General features: G+C 40.5%; 1 protein-coding gene across 5 annotated transcripts in view; it reads left to right on the forward strand.

Annotated features, from left to right (window-relative positions):
* Positions 1-6,805: 6,805 nt before the first annotated feature.
* DPP8 (dipeptidyl peptidase 8) overlaps positions 6,806-11,852 on the forward strand; it is a 52,881-nt gene continuing 47,834 nt past the window's right edge. For 2 of the 5 annotated variants that reach the window (XM_054565271.1, XM_054565275.1), the window contains exons 1-2: positions 7,046-7,306; positions 8,908-9,040. In XM_054565271.1, coding sequence (XP_054421246.1) covers positions 9,004-9,040 — 37 coding nt within the window. In that variant the 5' untranslated portion in view covers positions 7,046-7,306; positions 8,908-9,003. The other 3 variants (XM_054565274.1, XM_054565272.1, XM_054565273.1) reach the window with 3 other exon arrangements.

Consider the following 11,852-nt stretch of genomic DNA (forward strand, 5'->3'; position numbering starts at 1 on the left):
CGCAGTGACCAGCCGGCGGTGGCGGCGCGGGCTCAGGGACTTAGCGAGAGCCACGTGAGGGAGGGGCGGGGCGAAGGCGGGAAGGGGCGGGCCCAAGAGCGTAGGACGCCCTCGCTGGCTGCCGCAGCCTCGGGAGTGGTAGTCCCCGCAGGTGCACCACTCCTCGCTCAGTTCTTTAGGACGATGCGTATAAGTAAACTTAAAAATAAGAAACGCCGGAGACTTATGAGGAACCGGTCAGCATGGGGAAAGAGCTTGGAACTGGTCTATCGGGAAGGTCCCCCTTCCATTCTATCACTTCGTAATTAAACAGTTACTGACTGCCTACTTATCTGCCTGGGCCACAAAGCTATACCCTGGAGCAATTGATAGAACCCTAAGAAACTGTTCCTGACAACTGGAACCCTCAGTCTTTTCAAAGACGCGAGTGGGGGACGTCTGTAATAGTGTCAACGATAAAGAAAATTCAAATTTATCTGGGCATCCTATATTATATCTGGCAAACTTCATAGTAGGTTCTCAATAAGTATTTGTTGCATTTATGAAGTTTAAAACAACAAAGACGCAGGTGATTACAGACAATAAGGATGATGATGGCTATAAGGGAAGCAGTGTGGGAAGAGGATGGAAGAGTTCTCAGAGGGGGCAGTAAAGTGTAAAGGTTAGAGATTTAAAGTACTAATGGAAATATTCCATTCTAAGCTGCCCAATACGGTAGCCACTAGCCACACGATGCATTTGTGTGCTTGAAATGTGACTAGTGAGAATGAGAAACTGAATATTTAATTTTATATACTTCCAATGAGTTTAAATGTCCACATATTCTATTGAATAGAGCAGATTTGCCTCTCTTAAAATAAGAGAAACACATACTAGAGAAAACACTAATCCACTTTCATCTTCAAGCCTGCCATTGTGAGAAAATAACATTACTGTGAAAACTGGAAGTCTGGGAAAAAATGGAATTTATACTTCAGTTCTGTTAGTGCTCATTTATATATTACCAAAATGCTGAGCACAGGGATACAAAAATGAAAGAGAAATAGTATCAGCTCTCAAGAAACATTTAGCTCAGGGGGTGGATTGTATAACATACAGAAGGTTTTAATATGGGAGATGTGCTAAGTTCCCAAGGAGGCAGGAAGGTAGAAAATGAGGGTTGTAGAAACCATGGGTGGCCTTCTGAGAGCAAATCCTTGAGAGCTAGACAATGACATGTGAGGAAGAATTTGATAAGAGGAAGAAGCAGAGGTAGGGCAGTTCTCCTTATGATGGACATTTGAATTTTTCCAGTTTTTTAACTATTATAAATTAAGCTACAATTAACATTTATGTACCTGTCTTTTGGTTGGATATATGTACTTACTTTTCTTGGGTAAATACCCAGGAGTGGAATTGCTACATCATAGGGTAAATGTATGTTGAGCTTTAGTAAGCATTGCTAAGCAGATTTGCAAAGTGTTTTTGATCAATTTACACTCTCACAAGCAATGTTTGAAAGTCCTGGTATTTTCATTCTTTTTAATTGTAGCCATTCTGGTGGGTGTGTTTTAAAAAATGAAATAATTTTAACCCAGCATTATTGAATCTGAGACTTGTCAACTGACCTCTATCTGAGGTGAAAGCTATTGATAAACAAAGAGATTGAATCTTTTTTAAGTTTTTAAAAAATGTATTGATTGTAGGGAGAGAGAAAAAAAAAGCATCCATTTGTTATTCTACTTATTTATTATTCATCAGTCAATTCTTACGTGTGCCCTGACCAGGCATCAAACCTGCAACCTTGGCATGTGGGGATGATGCTCTAATCTACTAAACTATCTCGCAGGGCTGGAGATTGAATCTTGACATTTTGCCTCAAGGGGCCTATCCAGCCTGCTTCAGTCACCACTAACTTACTGGGCGATTTCTCCAGGACTGAGTTTCCATATCTATCAAATTATAGAGTTAGATTCAATCCCCTCCAATGTTCTTACCAGAGATTTCTGAATTTTTCTGCAAAGAGGCTAACTATTGTTCACCCTCTCCTCAGGGAAAATCAAGACAGGAAAAAAAAATGAAATGGAAAGGGAAAAGAGTAGCACCCAGGTAAACCATAAAACTAAAAGATGGCAGAGGGGATAAAAAAGCAGAACCAAGAGGAACTGCCAAGCTGAAGTAGGTGGGGTTTTACGATAATATTAGTGAAATGAAAATGCAAATTAAGCACTGTCTTTGTGCCCTACCTTGCAGTCCTGCCTTGTGTTTTACATTGTGTTCTGCTTTCCCAGTCCCATTTGGCCCTGGGCCATCTCTCCGTTCTGGGCCACAAGGAAGCATTTGCTGAGTGTTTGCTTTGGAGGAAGCACTAGCTCAGTGCTTCACACTACTTTTCTACATTTGGCAAATGATCATGCATATTCTCGTTCACCTTTTTACAAGATTTTTTCATTCCTGGGAGAAGTTTTAGAAAATGAGCTGTAGAATTTGGCTGTTTTGTGCCTCACCCAGAATCACCCAGTCAGATACCCTTAACCTAAATGAGATTTCTCTATCTAGACAGCACAAAGGTAAGAGTGGAAAAGGAGACTGGCTGGGTCAGCTCAGGCATTTCCTGCAGAATGGTGGGCACCCAGCTCAGCATCTTGTCATCCTCTAACTATGCCAGGAGGGTGAGAGTGCAGCCAGTCGTCCACAGCCTGTCACATCACTCTTCAGAAGCATGTGCAGAGATGCCCACCTTCCCCCCCAGCCCAACCCCACCGCAGGCTCAGCTGTCTGTGGGGATGAAGGACGGCTTTTAACCCCATTCAGTTTGACCTACCTGATAAGCTCTGGCTCCCTGGGCTGCCCACATGGTTGCCAGGGGCAGACAGTGGGTAAGTATACTACTATTTGCATAAAAATGCTAACTAGTGAGAAGAATAATACATACATCTTTATATAGATATATAGACATATACACAAGTACATGTCTATATATCATAAAATATTATAGGAAAGCATATATGCAAGAAACCAACAACGTAAGTTTCTTGTGGAAAAGGAAACTGGGTGATTGGAGGACCAGGATGAGAAAACATTTTTTACTCTATAGCCTTTTATACTTCAAAATTTTTGAATCATATAATAGTATTACCCATTTAAAAACTTAAATATGAAAAAATGAAGGCAAAATGCTTTTTATTATTGCAGCTTTGTTTGTACTATACCCCCCAAAAGGGATTAAAAATTGGGGGACGTGGAAAAACAAACCCTAGCCCCCCATCTCCTGTAGTCAACGGCTGTGATTGTGTCTGTTATATACTTATGACCTGTTTCCTCAACTAAATTATAAATCTTCCTAGAACACAGATTGCCTCCTTTTGGTATCCTGTAGCATCTAGCACAAATGTGTGTCATAAAGTAGATGCTTAAAATATACTTACCAATGATAATGGCCACGGCCAAAAAAATTTTAGTGAACTTGGCACACGTGCTAAATGTAGATAAGGGCAAAATGAATCCATGGAATCATTTTGGAAAGCAGTTTTGCAATACCTACCAAGAAAGATGGAGACGTTTATGCTAATTGGCTTAGTAACTTCCCTTTTAAGATTTTATTCTAATAAAATAATTTCAAGTAAGAAAGATGTATATATGAAGGTGTTTATGCTGTTTCATGGTGCAACAATGGAAATTAAACAAGAATGACCAATTGAATTGTAGTGTAACTACACAATGGGAAAACTATATAACTAATGCAAGATGACGAATTAGAAATTAGCAATATTAAAAATGTTTATAGTTTACAATTTTTATAATTCTGATTTATATAGTGGTAAATACTGGGAAGTAATTTCTGTTTGTGTTTTCCTCCTTTATAACCCTTGTTCTTTCTCAACTTAGGGAGCTAACATGGGGCAACCGTTGTCTTCTGAAAGTTGTAATGATAGGACCAGAGAACAAATAATCAAATTCTTCTCTTTTAAGCCCAGCTACACATGCAAGACAGGGAATATTTGGAATAATATGTAGACTAAAAAATTTTTCAAGTAGAGGAAAGAGGAGAAAGTCAAGAGGGAAGTAAGAGAGCATTATCCCTCTTGAGAAGGAGCCTGAGCTTGCCCTCACCTCCCTTTAAAGGCTTCTCCAAAGGGATAGTATTGATAGATCCCCACCTCTCATGACAAGTTTAGTGCAAGGCCCTAGAGAAGCAGTGCCCTAGTATACCAGCAGTCAGTGCAGATGGAGGTTGAGGGCTGCCAAGAGAAGGCCTGAGGCTTGCTGGGTGTAGGTATAGGTTCAGGGAGTATCTGAGAAGGGCCAGTAGTTGGAGTGAAAAGGAACAGAGAGTGTGAACTGACAACGGAAACTAATGGATAGCAGATATTTAACTGAGTGCATAAAGGGGGGAAAGGTCATACCTGAGGACTACCTGGCATATTTATTTTCTGGGACAAAACAGAATACCAGAAACCAAGTGGCTTAAAACAGTAGAAATTCATTTTCTCAATTCTGGAGGCTAGAAGTCCAAAGTCAAGGTGTCAGTGGGGCCATGCTCTGAAGGTTCTAGGGAGGAATCCTTCCTGCCTCTTTCTAGATTCTGATGGTTGCTGGCAGCCCTTGGTATCCTTTGACTTGTATCAGCATCATTCCAATCTTTGCCTCTGTTGTCATAAGGCCTTCTCTGTGATTGTATGTTCCCCTATGTGTTCACAGGGCCTTCTTTTTTAAAAAAATATTTTATTTTATTGGTTTTAGAGCAAGAAAGAAACATCGACTTGTTTTTCTATTTATTTATGCATTCATTGGTTGCTTCTTTACGTGCTCTGGTCATGATATAGACCAGGGACTGGTCGTTATCCCCTATACCAGGGAAGATCCTGAATTGTGTGACTGGGTTTGGCTGGAATTAATCAAGATTATACTTTTTACTATATAGTGAAATGGGTCATATTAATAAAGGTTGGATTGAATGATAGAAAAAGTAAGGATATAAAATGTATGTGCACATTTCTATGTGGCTTGATAATGTTGCTCCTGCTACATATGTAAAATATGTATACAAAATAAAAGTTATGGTAGTATGGTAGGATTTATTATTTGTGAATATTTCTTTAATGATGTCAAAAATTGTGTCTACATTAAATCCAAATTGAAAGAATGATGCTTGTTGTGGGGTGGAGGTGGTGCAGGCAGTGCTGTCCAATAAGGTTTTGAGCATGCCCTTCTCAAAACCAGGGTTCCCAGAGTATTCTCTTCCTTTGATCTGAGTCATGCTCTCAATCCAGGAAGATATTAGTACATGTTGCTGATTGATTGAGGTCTTCATAAGCCTCCCATCCTCTCCTGTTCTGGAAAGATCATAAGTCGTTCTACTAAGACTCAGATATGCTTTGGTTCAAACCTTTGCCTGTGAGGCCTAAATGGATACATGCAAGGTTGCCAGGTGCTGGTGAAGATGTTCCCCTGCAGCTTTCTCAGGGTTTGAGGCTTTTTAAGCCTGCCATGAAGAAAGGTAATAAGGCTGAAAACCATGAAACATGAATTCAACTCTAGTTCAATAAAAAATTAGCCATGTCCTCGGCAAGTCCTTAGGCACTTAGGGCTTGTTTATTAAAAAATCCATAAAATTATATATTTTTGTTTGTTTTTCAGGAGGTCTTTTTCCTTTTATTAGGATGTAAACTGCACAAAGACAGGTGTTCTGCCTACTTGGGTACTACTGTAGCCTCAGTGCCTAGAACAGGGACAGGCATGTGGCAGAGATTCAGTAAACACTTGCTGGATGAAAGAAATGAAGTGCACATTATTTCATTGTATTTTGTTAGTTTGAGCATTCAAAGCCTTGAAACCTACTTCTGAGTAATGTGCAGCAAATTCATAGAGGAATTCCAGTGAAAATGACTGTACCTTTCTTTTAGGGGAGCTCAACTAAAAAAAAAAAATCTGAGGAAGGCTCATTTAACCTCGGAGTGAATTATAGCATACTGAGGAATGGAAACGGCACCCCAGTGGTTCTTTTATTAGTGCTATTATAATAAATCTTAATGACATCCACCTCTGACACATGGTTCCTTGTAACAATAGAAATAGCAGAGGCCCGGTTTTCCCAGTTTTGTTCTAGCTGACCACTTCCTCGGTCAGCTTCCCAGGCTCCCTTTTTGTCTTTCTCTCAGCCAATGATGGTGTAAACTAGGAAAGAAATTGTAGGTCAAGGGACTTGCCTCTGGTTCTGATTATAGCAAGTGTCACTCATTTCTCTGCCCTGGGTCCCAGTTTCTCCATTTTTATGTATTAGTGTGATGGACATAGTTTTCCTTAATTGCAACTAAGTGACATGTTATTGTGTTTCTTTTACAGATAACCGGTTCAAAGACTTCGTGAGATCTGCTGAAGGCCACTAATTAGTACTAGAGCCAAGGTTTCTGACTCGAAGTTCAGGTTTCTTTTCACCGTAACAATGAGACACTCAGAGGATCCCCAAGGCCCTGGTCCTCCATCTCTATGTACTCTCCATGAAGGTGCAGGGATTTTTGCCTGGTTTGCTCCTTGCTGTAATGTGAGAGCCTACAACTCTGCCAGGCACAGAGTAGGCACTCGATATATAGTTGAATGGAAAAAAAACAAAAAAACAAAACGGATGATAGAGACGCGACACTACTGGTCCCGTGCCTTCCAGCAAGTCGCTTGTGCGTTTCTGGATTTCATCTTGGTTTCCTACCGCATCCCAGCCTCGTTCCCACGCCCCGTTCGCTCCTCCGGCCACGAGGAGGCACTGTCGTAACCAACCCCTCCTAACAAGGACCGGCGCCCTTCTTGGCCCCCTTACGCCTTCGCTGGTCGAAGGGCGGGTCGCGAGGAACCGGAAGTGCCGAAGCCGCGGGAGCTCCGGCAGCCGTCTCCGCCGCTGCTTTTAAGTACCGCGTTCCGCCTGAGTTACCACCGGCGCCGCGTCGGCGCGGAGGAAGTTGCCGCAGCCGGGTCGGGAGAAGAGGCGGCGCGGCATGAAGCGGCGCAGGCCCGCTCCGTAACACGCGTCGGGACGGTCCGGGCGGGGCCTGGGTGGGGGGAGAAGGTGCAGTATCCGCCCCCTCTCCTTCCTTTTCGCCCGCGAGGCCTGGGCATCAGCCCACCTGGGCCCTCTCCGCTTTACCGAGGGGGCGCCCGGCGCATTCTTCCAGTTAGTCCGCTTTGCGGTTTACCGGCGCACTTCTCTGCGCGGGCCGGAGACCGTGGCGGGGCCCCAATTGCCGGAAGAGGAAGCTGAGGCTCTCAAATTCCGAGTCAACCAACGTTCACTAGGCACTCCCTGAGCGCTGGGTGCTGGCCTTCGGACTTACGCGTTCGTTATCTTAATTGAGCCTCGCTGGGGTTGGGAGCCGGGTATTGTCCGAGTTTACCGGTGAGGAAATGAAACGGAATCCCACAGAGCCGACAGGATTTGCCTGAAGCCCGACTGTGGTAGATCGGATTTGGACTGAGACTTTCTGGTTTCCCAGTCGGTGTTCTTTTCTTTATACTGCCTCACTCTAGGTCGAATCCCCTTCCCTGCTCACCAGACCCTTCGCATTCTATTTCACCCACCTGAGGCAGGATACTCCTTTTTTAAAATTTCCCTTATCACACTTTTTTCACCTAAGACTTCTAAGACTTGGCCTCGCCCCAATTCCCCTTCTTGACATTCCTCATTCATAGCTCTCAAAATCTTTGCCCACTTTCTGATAATGAACTTCTGAATTAGCTGTGGATCCGGAAGAATGAAATAGTTAGGCTTTAGTGAGGCTTGGGGTGTTTTAAGAGGACGGCGATTTGGCCCTTGGATTAAAAATAAAGAGATGATATTTTAGTGGGTCCAAATTCAAGAGCCCTGACTGAAGGTGTTTTCTAATCCAGTATGCGCTTCTCTGAGAGGCTTATAGTGCATTGGAAGGTGTCTTGACATCATAGGTGGTTGCGGTGCTATCATGACTACACCATTTTCCCTCCATTTGCCCCGGAGCTTTTCTCACCACATCTCTCTCCAACACCACCCCTTGGGTTAAGCAGAGCCCAGAATTAAAGCTGATACAATAACAGATGTAATCACAGTCCCTCCTTTATTTTTCTGTGACTAAGCCATAATTTCAACAATCTGAATGCTTTTCCAGAAAAGCTACGTAATTCAGTTATTTTCAGAGTGCACATAGAAAGGAAAGAAGCACAAGTGGAATGCACTTAAAATGGATAGTGCATTCTTTATCTTGTGAAAAATCTTGAATTATTAAATGCAAAATAGTTCCTTTTCTACAAGAATGTAGGCCTATTCTATGGTTCCTCTTTTAAAAATATTTATTGATTTTAGAGAAACATTAATTTGTTGTTCCGCTTATTTATGCATTCACTGGCTGATTCTTTTATGTGCCATGACCGGGGATGGTACTTGCAACCTTGGTTATCAGGACCATGCTCTAACCACCTGAGCTCTGCCAGGGCCTAGTCTAATTCTTAATGGTTATTCTATGGAGCGTATTCTGTCTCCATCCAGCTCAATACGTATTATGTAAAATTAGAGAAGTGTATAATGTAAGACAGGAACAGTTCCATAGAAATTAATTTTGTTAATCAGTCATTTTTTGAGAACTTGCAATAGCCAAGAGAAACCTCACATCTGTTTGTATGCCTATTACAGTTTTTAAAGCTTTTCTATAACTTTAATTAATGTATGTTTGGATATTGTTAGGATATTGGTTTGAGTGAATTGAGCTATACATTTCTGAAATAATTTTATAATCTAAAATGCAGATACAGAATAATTCAGGCATTATATTTTAATTAAATAGAATATTTCTGAATCAGTTTAAAGTTCTATTTGAGACTTTTAGAATTTGAACTTTTGGGCCAACTGTGATTCATTTTAATAATGATCAGCAACCTAATAGCTCATGTCATTATTTTGGTGAACAGGATTGGATGGTAAGGAAAGGAAGACTGTGAGAAGAGAGCAAGATGACCAGAAGGATCTATGCTTGAAGTTGAGTTGCTTGAAAAAGATCTCTTTGAATGTGGAAGAGATCTGAACAGATGAAAATACAATCAGGTAAGCACCAGGGAAGGGCCTTAAGGGAGGGGTAGGTAGGGTAGTAAAATGTTGGTCCTGTACTGACAATGTATGCTGACCCTGTTTTTTAATTTTTGAAATTAGAAAACTCGAGTCACCTATTTTGAGAATGTATCTGTATAATAGATGTTATGGAAATTTGGAAATTAAATCAGTTTGTTACACGTTTGTATAAATTACTAAAAATATATATCTGGTCTTACCTAGAAAATGCAGGATATACATTTACCATAAGCATGAAGTAGTAGTGTCATTTGAACTGTAAAGTGTGTGTGTGTGTGTGTGTGTGTGTGTGTAGAAAGGCAGAGAAGTAATCCAGGACCTTGTACAATTTAGAAATACCAATAATTTTGCTTAAGTGCAAGCTAATGCTACTTGTATATGGGAGAGATGTCAATCAAGTGAATGATAACTCAAGAAGCTGGGCAATAAGACTTTAGAAATCTGTATGCTTTGCTCCCTGTTCTATTCTCTAGGCCTATTCTTGGAGGTGCAGTTCCAAATTTAACACAAGGGGAGTTGATAAAAATGAGCCCAGTTTGTGTAGCTGCTTCTCTCATTCCGTTAAAAACAAAGCTAGGTATATTGGCATATTTCAGCGATTTTCAACCTCTTTCATCTCATGGCACACGTAAACTGATTACTAAGATTCTGCAGCACACCAAAAAAAATCTATTTTTTGCTGATCTGACCCAAAAAAAGGTATAATTTTTATTTATTCACACTTTACACCTATTGTTGTGTTGGCTGTTGTCCTTTTTTGATAACCTACGCAAAAAGAGGTCAATGCCCCTGACTAGTCAGGTATTGCATGTTTTAAAAATTCTTGTGGTACACCAGTTGAAAATCAATGACATGTTCCTTAGAAAGTAAGCCTACAGTAGCTTTTAGGTGGGCAAACAAAACAACCACCTTTGTCAGGTACTGCCACTTAGTATCAGTGTGCTGAATACTAGTTGAACTAAATGACATTTTCTCTGCAGAGCTGTTTGGATTTTAATCGTTGGTTGTAAATGCCTCTGTTGTAATATATATAAAGTAGTAATAATGTTATACATTGTATACCTTATATAACTCTCCAATGGCTTTTCTGGCCATTTTTGCTACTATTACATTGCAACTGGTAGACTAGGTATTCTGGCTACACTGTTTATCTCATTTAACTTTGCCAACCTTTCTGGCACCAGGGACCCGTTTCATGGAAGAGAGTTTTTCCACAAACTGGGGTGGGGCCGGGGGCAGGGGGGAGACAGGAGGTGGAGCACAAATGGTAATTAGAGTGGCATCTGCCAACAGGGAGGGGAGAGGCTGGGGACCCCTGCCATAATGCATTCCTGATGGACTATTCACAACCCACATTTGCTGATTATTTTTTCTGTGTGGTTGGTAGTTCTTACTATGAATTCCTGTTTAACCTGCAAAATTGAGCTTTTAAAAAGACATTAAATATACACCATATATTGATTGTTGTTCATGAAATAGTTAATAATTATGTGAAATTGCTTACATAAATGCACTCTCTCAAGTCCACAAGTTTTTTTTATTTAATAGTTTAAAAAGAGTGGTTTGCCCCAGAATTTCTGTTTATGGGTTGGTTCTTTTTGGTAATGTCCTGAATAATGTATGTCAGAATATCACACTGGCTTATAATACAAAGTACTGCTTGTTATTTTCTCTAATACTTTGCTCCTGTTACATTTTAATATTGAACCAAAAGAAAATGTATTTTTCCTTTATCTATAATATTGATAATATCTATAATATTGATAAAGCAAAAATACATCCTCTTCTGGATTTGTAACATGACAAGAAACATCATTAATAGATGAAATATTAACACTGTTTGGGGTTTGAACTGGTAAATTGGGCTCATAGTTTTATCAAAATATTGATAATATAAATGTCAGTTTCTATATCAACTACTTCAACTATTAAAGTCACTTAAAGATAGGAACATTTTTTTCCTTTCATTTAATTGGGAGAGTAATACTTAATATAATCTGTAATAATAGCCACATAAATTCCTTATAGTCTAGAGTCCCACAACCGATCATAAGATAGCGATGTCTAGGAAAGAGCAGAAGACAAAAACATACCAGCCAGTTAAGTCTTTTGTTATTTTGTTCCTTGGAGTTCCAATTAAAGGGAAACAGTATTTATGTTATCTTAGGTAGGTGCCCTAGGAAAATTATTAAAAGTATGTTGTTTGCGACAATTTTATCACTGTTCTAATTGGTCATGCTTTTTTCTCTTAGGTGAAGAAGTCCACGTTTATTAAATGTGTCACTTCTCAAAGTGCAGAAACTCTTAACCCCCTTGGCACATTTAGCTTCACTGTTGACATGCCCTCAGATGGAGCTGAACAGCCAACTGGCATATGGCATGTTTCCTTCCAGTGTGGGAAAGAAAAAAGGAGTTTTGGCAAGAGATACCTAAGGAGAGCCTTTTAGAAAGGTTCGCAAAGGGATTTATAGTCACTGTGAGATAGACATGACCTCAATTTTTTTAATCTCATTTTTCAACTCAACATGGAGAAGGGGGAGCTATTGCTTTTCTTACTAGGTTTCATTGCAACTGTGCTGAAAAGCATTTTTTCCCTTGTCTCTTTTTGAGGGGATGGGTGCAAAAAACTGGTAGAGCTTTGAAAAGTCCCAACATTAGTGAATATGTTAATAGCCCTTACAAATGAATTTTACACAATCTGTGCCAAGTCAGCTAGGAGTAAACAGGCTTGTTGTCAGCAGGTAAAACACATCTCTGCAGACCTGTTGCTGTTCAGGATGACATTTGA

This window comes from Pteronotus mesoamericanus, unplaced genomic scaffold, assembly GCF_021234165.1.
Source record: "Pteronotus mesoamericanus isolate MK-2021 breed Mesoamerican mustached bat unplaced genomic scaffold, CSHL_Meso_final contig_164, whole genome shotgun sequence".
NCBI classification, from domain to species: Eukaryota; Metazoa; Chordata; class Mammalia; order Chiroptera; family Mormoopidae; genus Pteronotus; species Pteronotus mesoamericanus.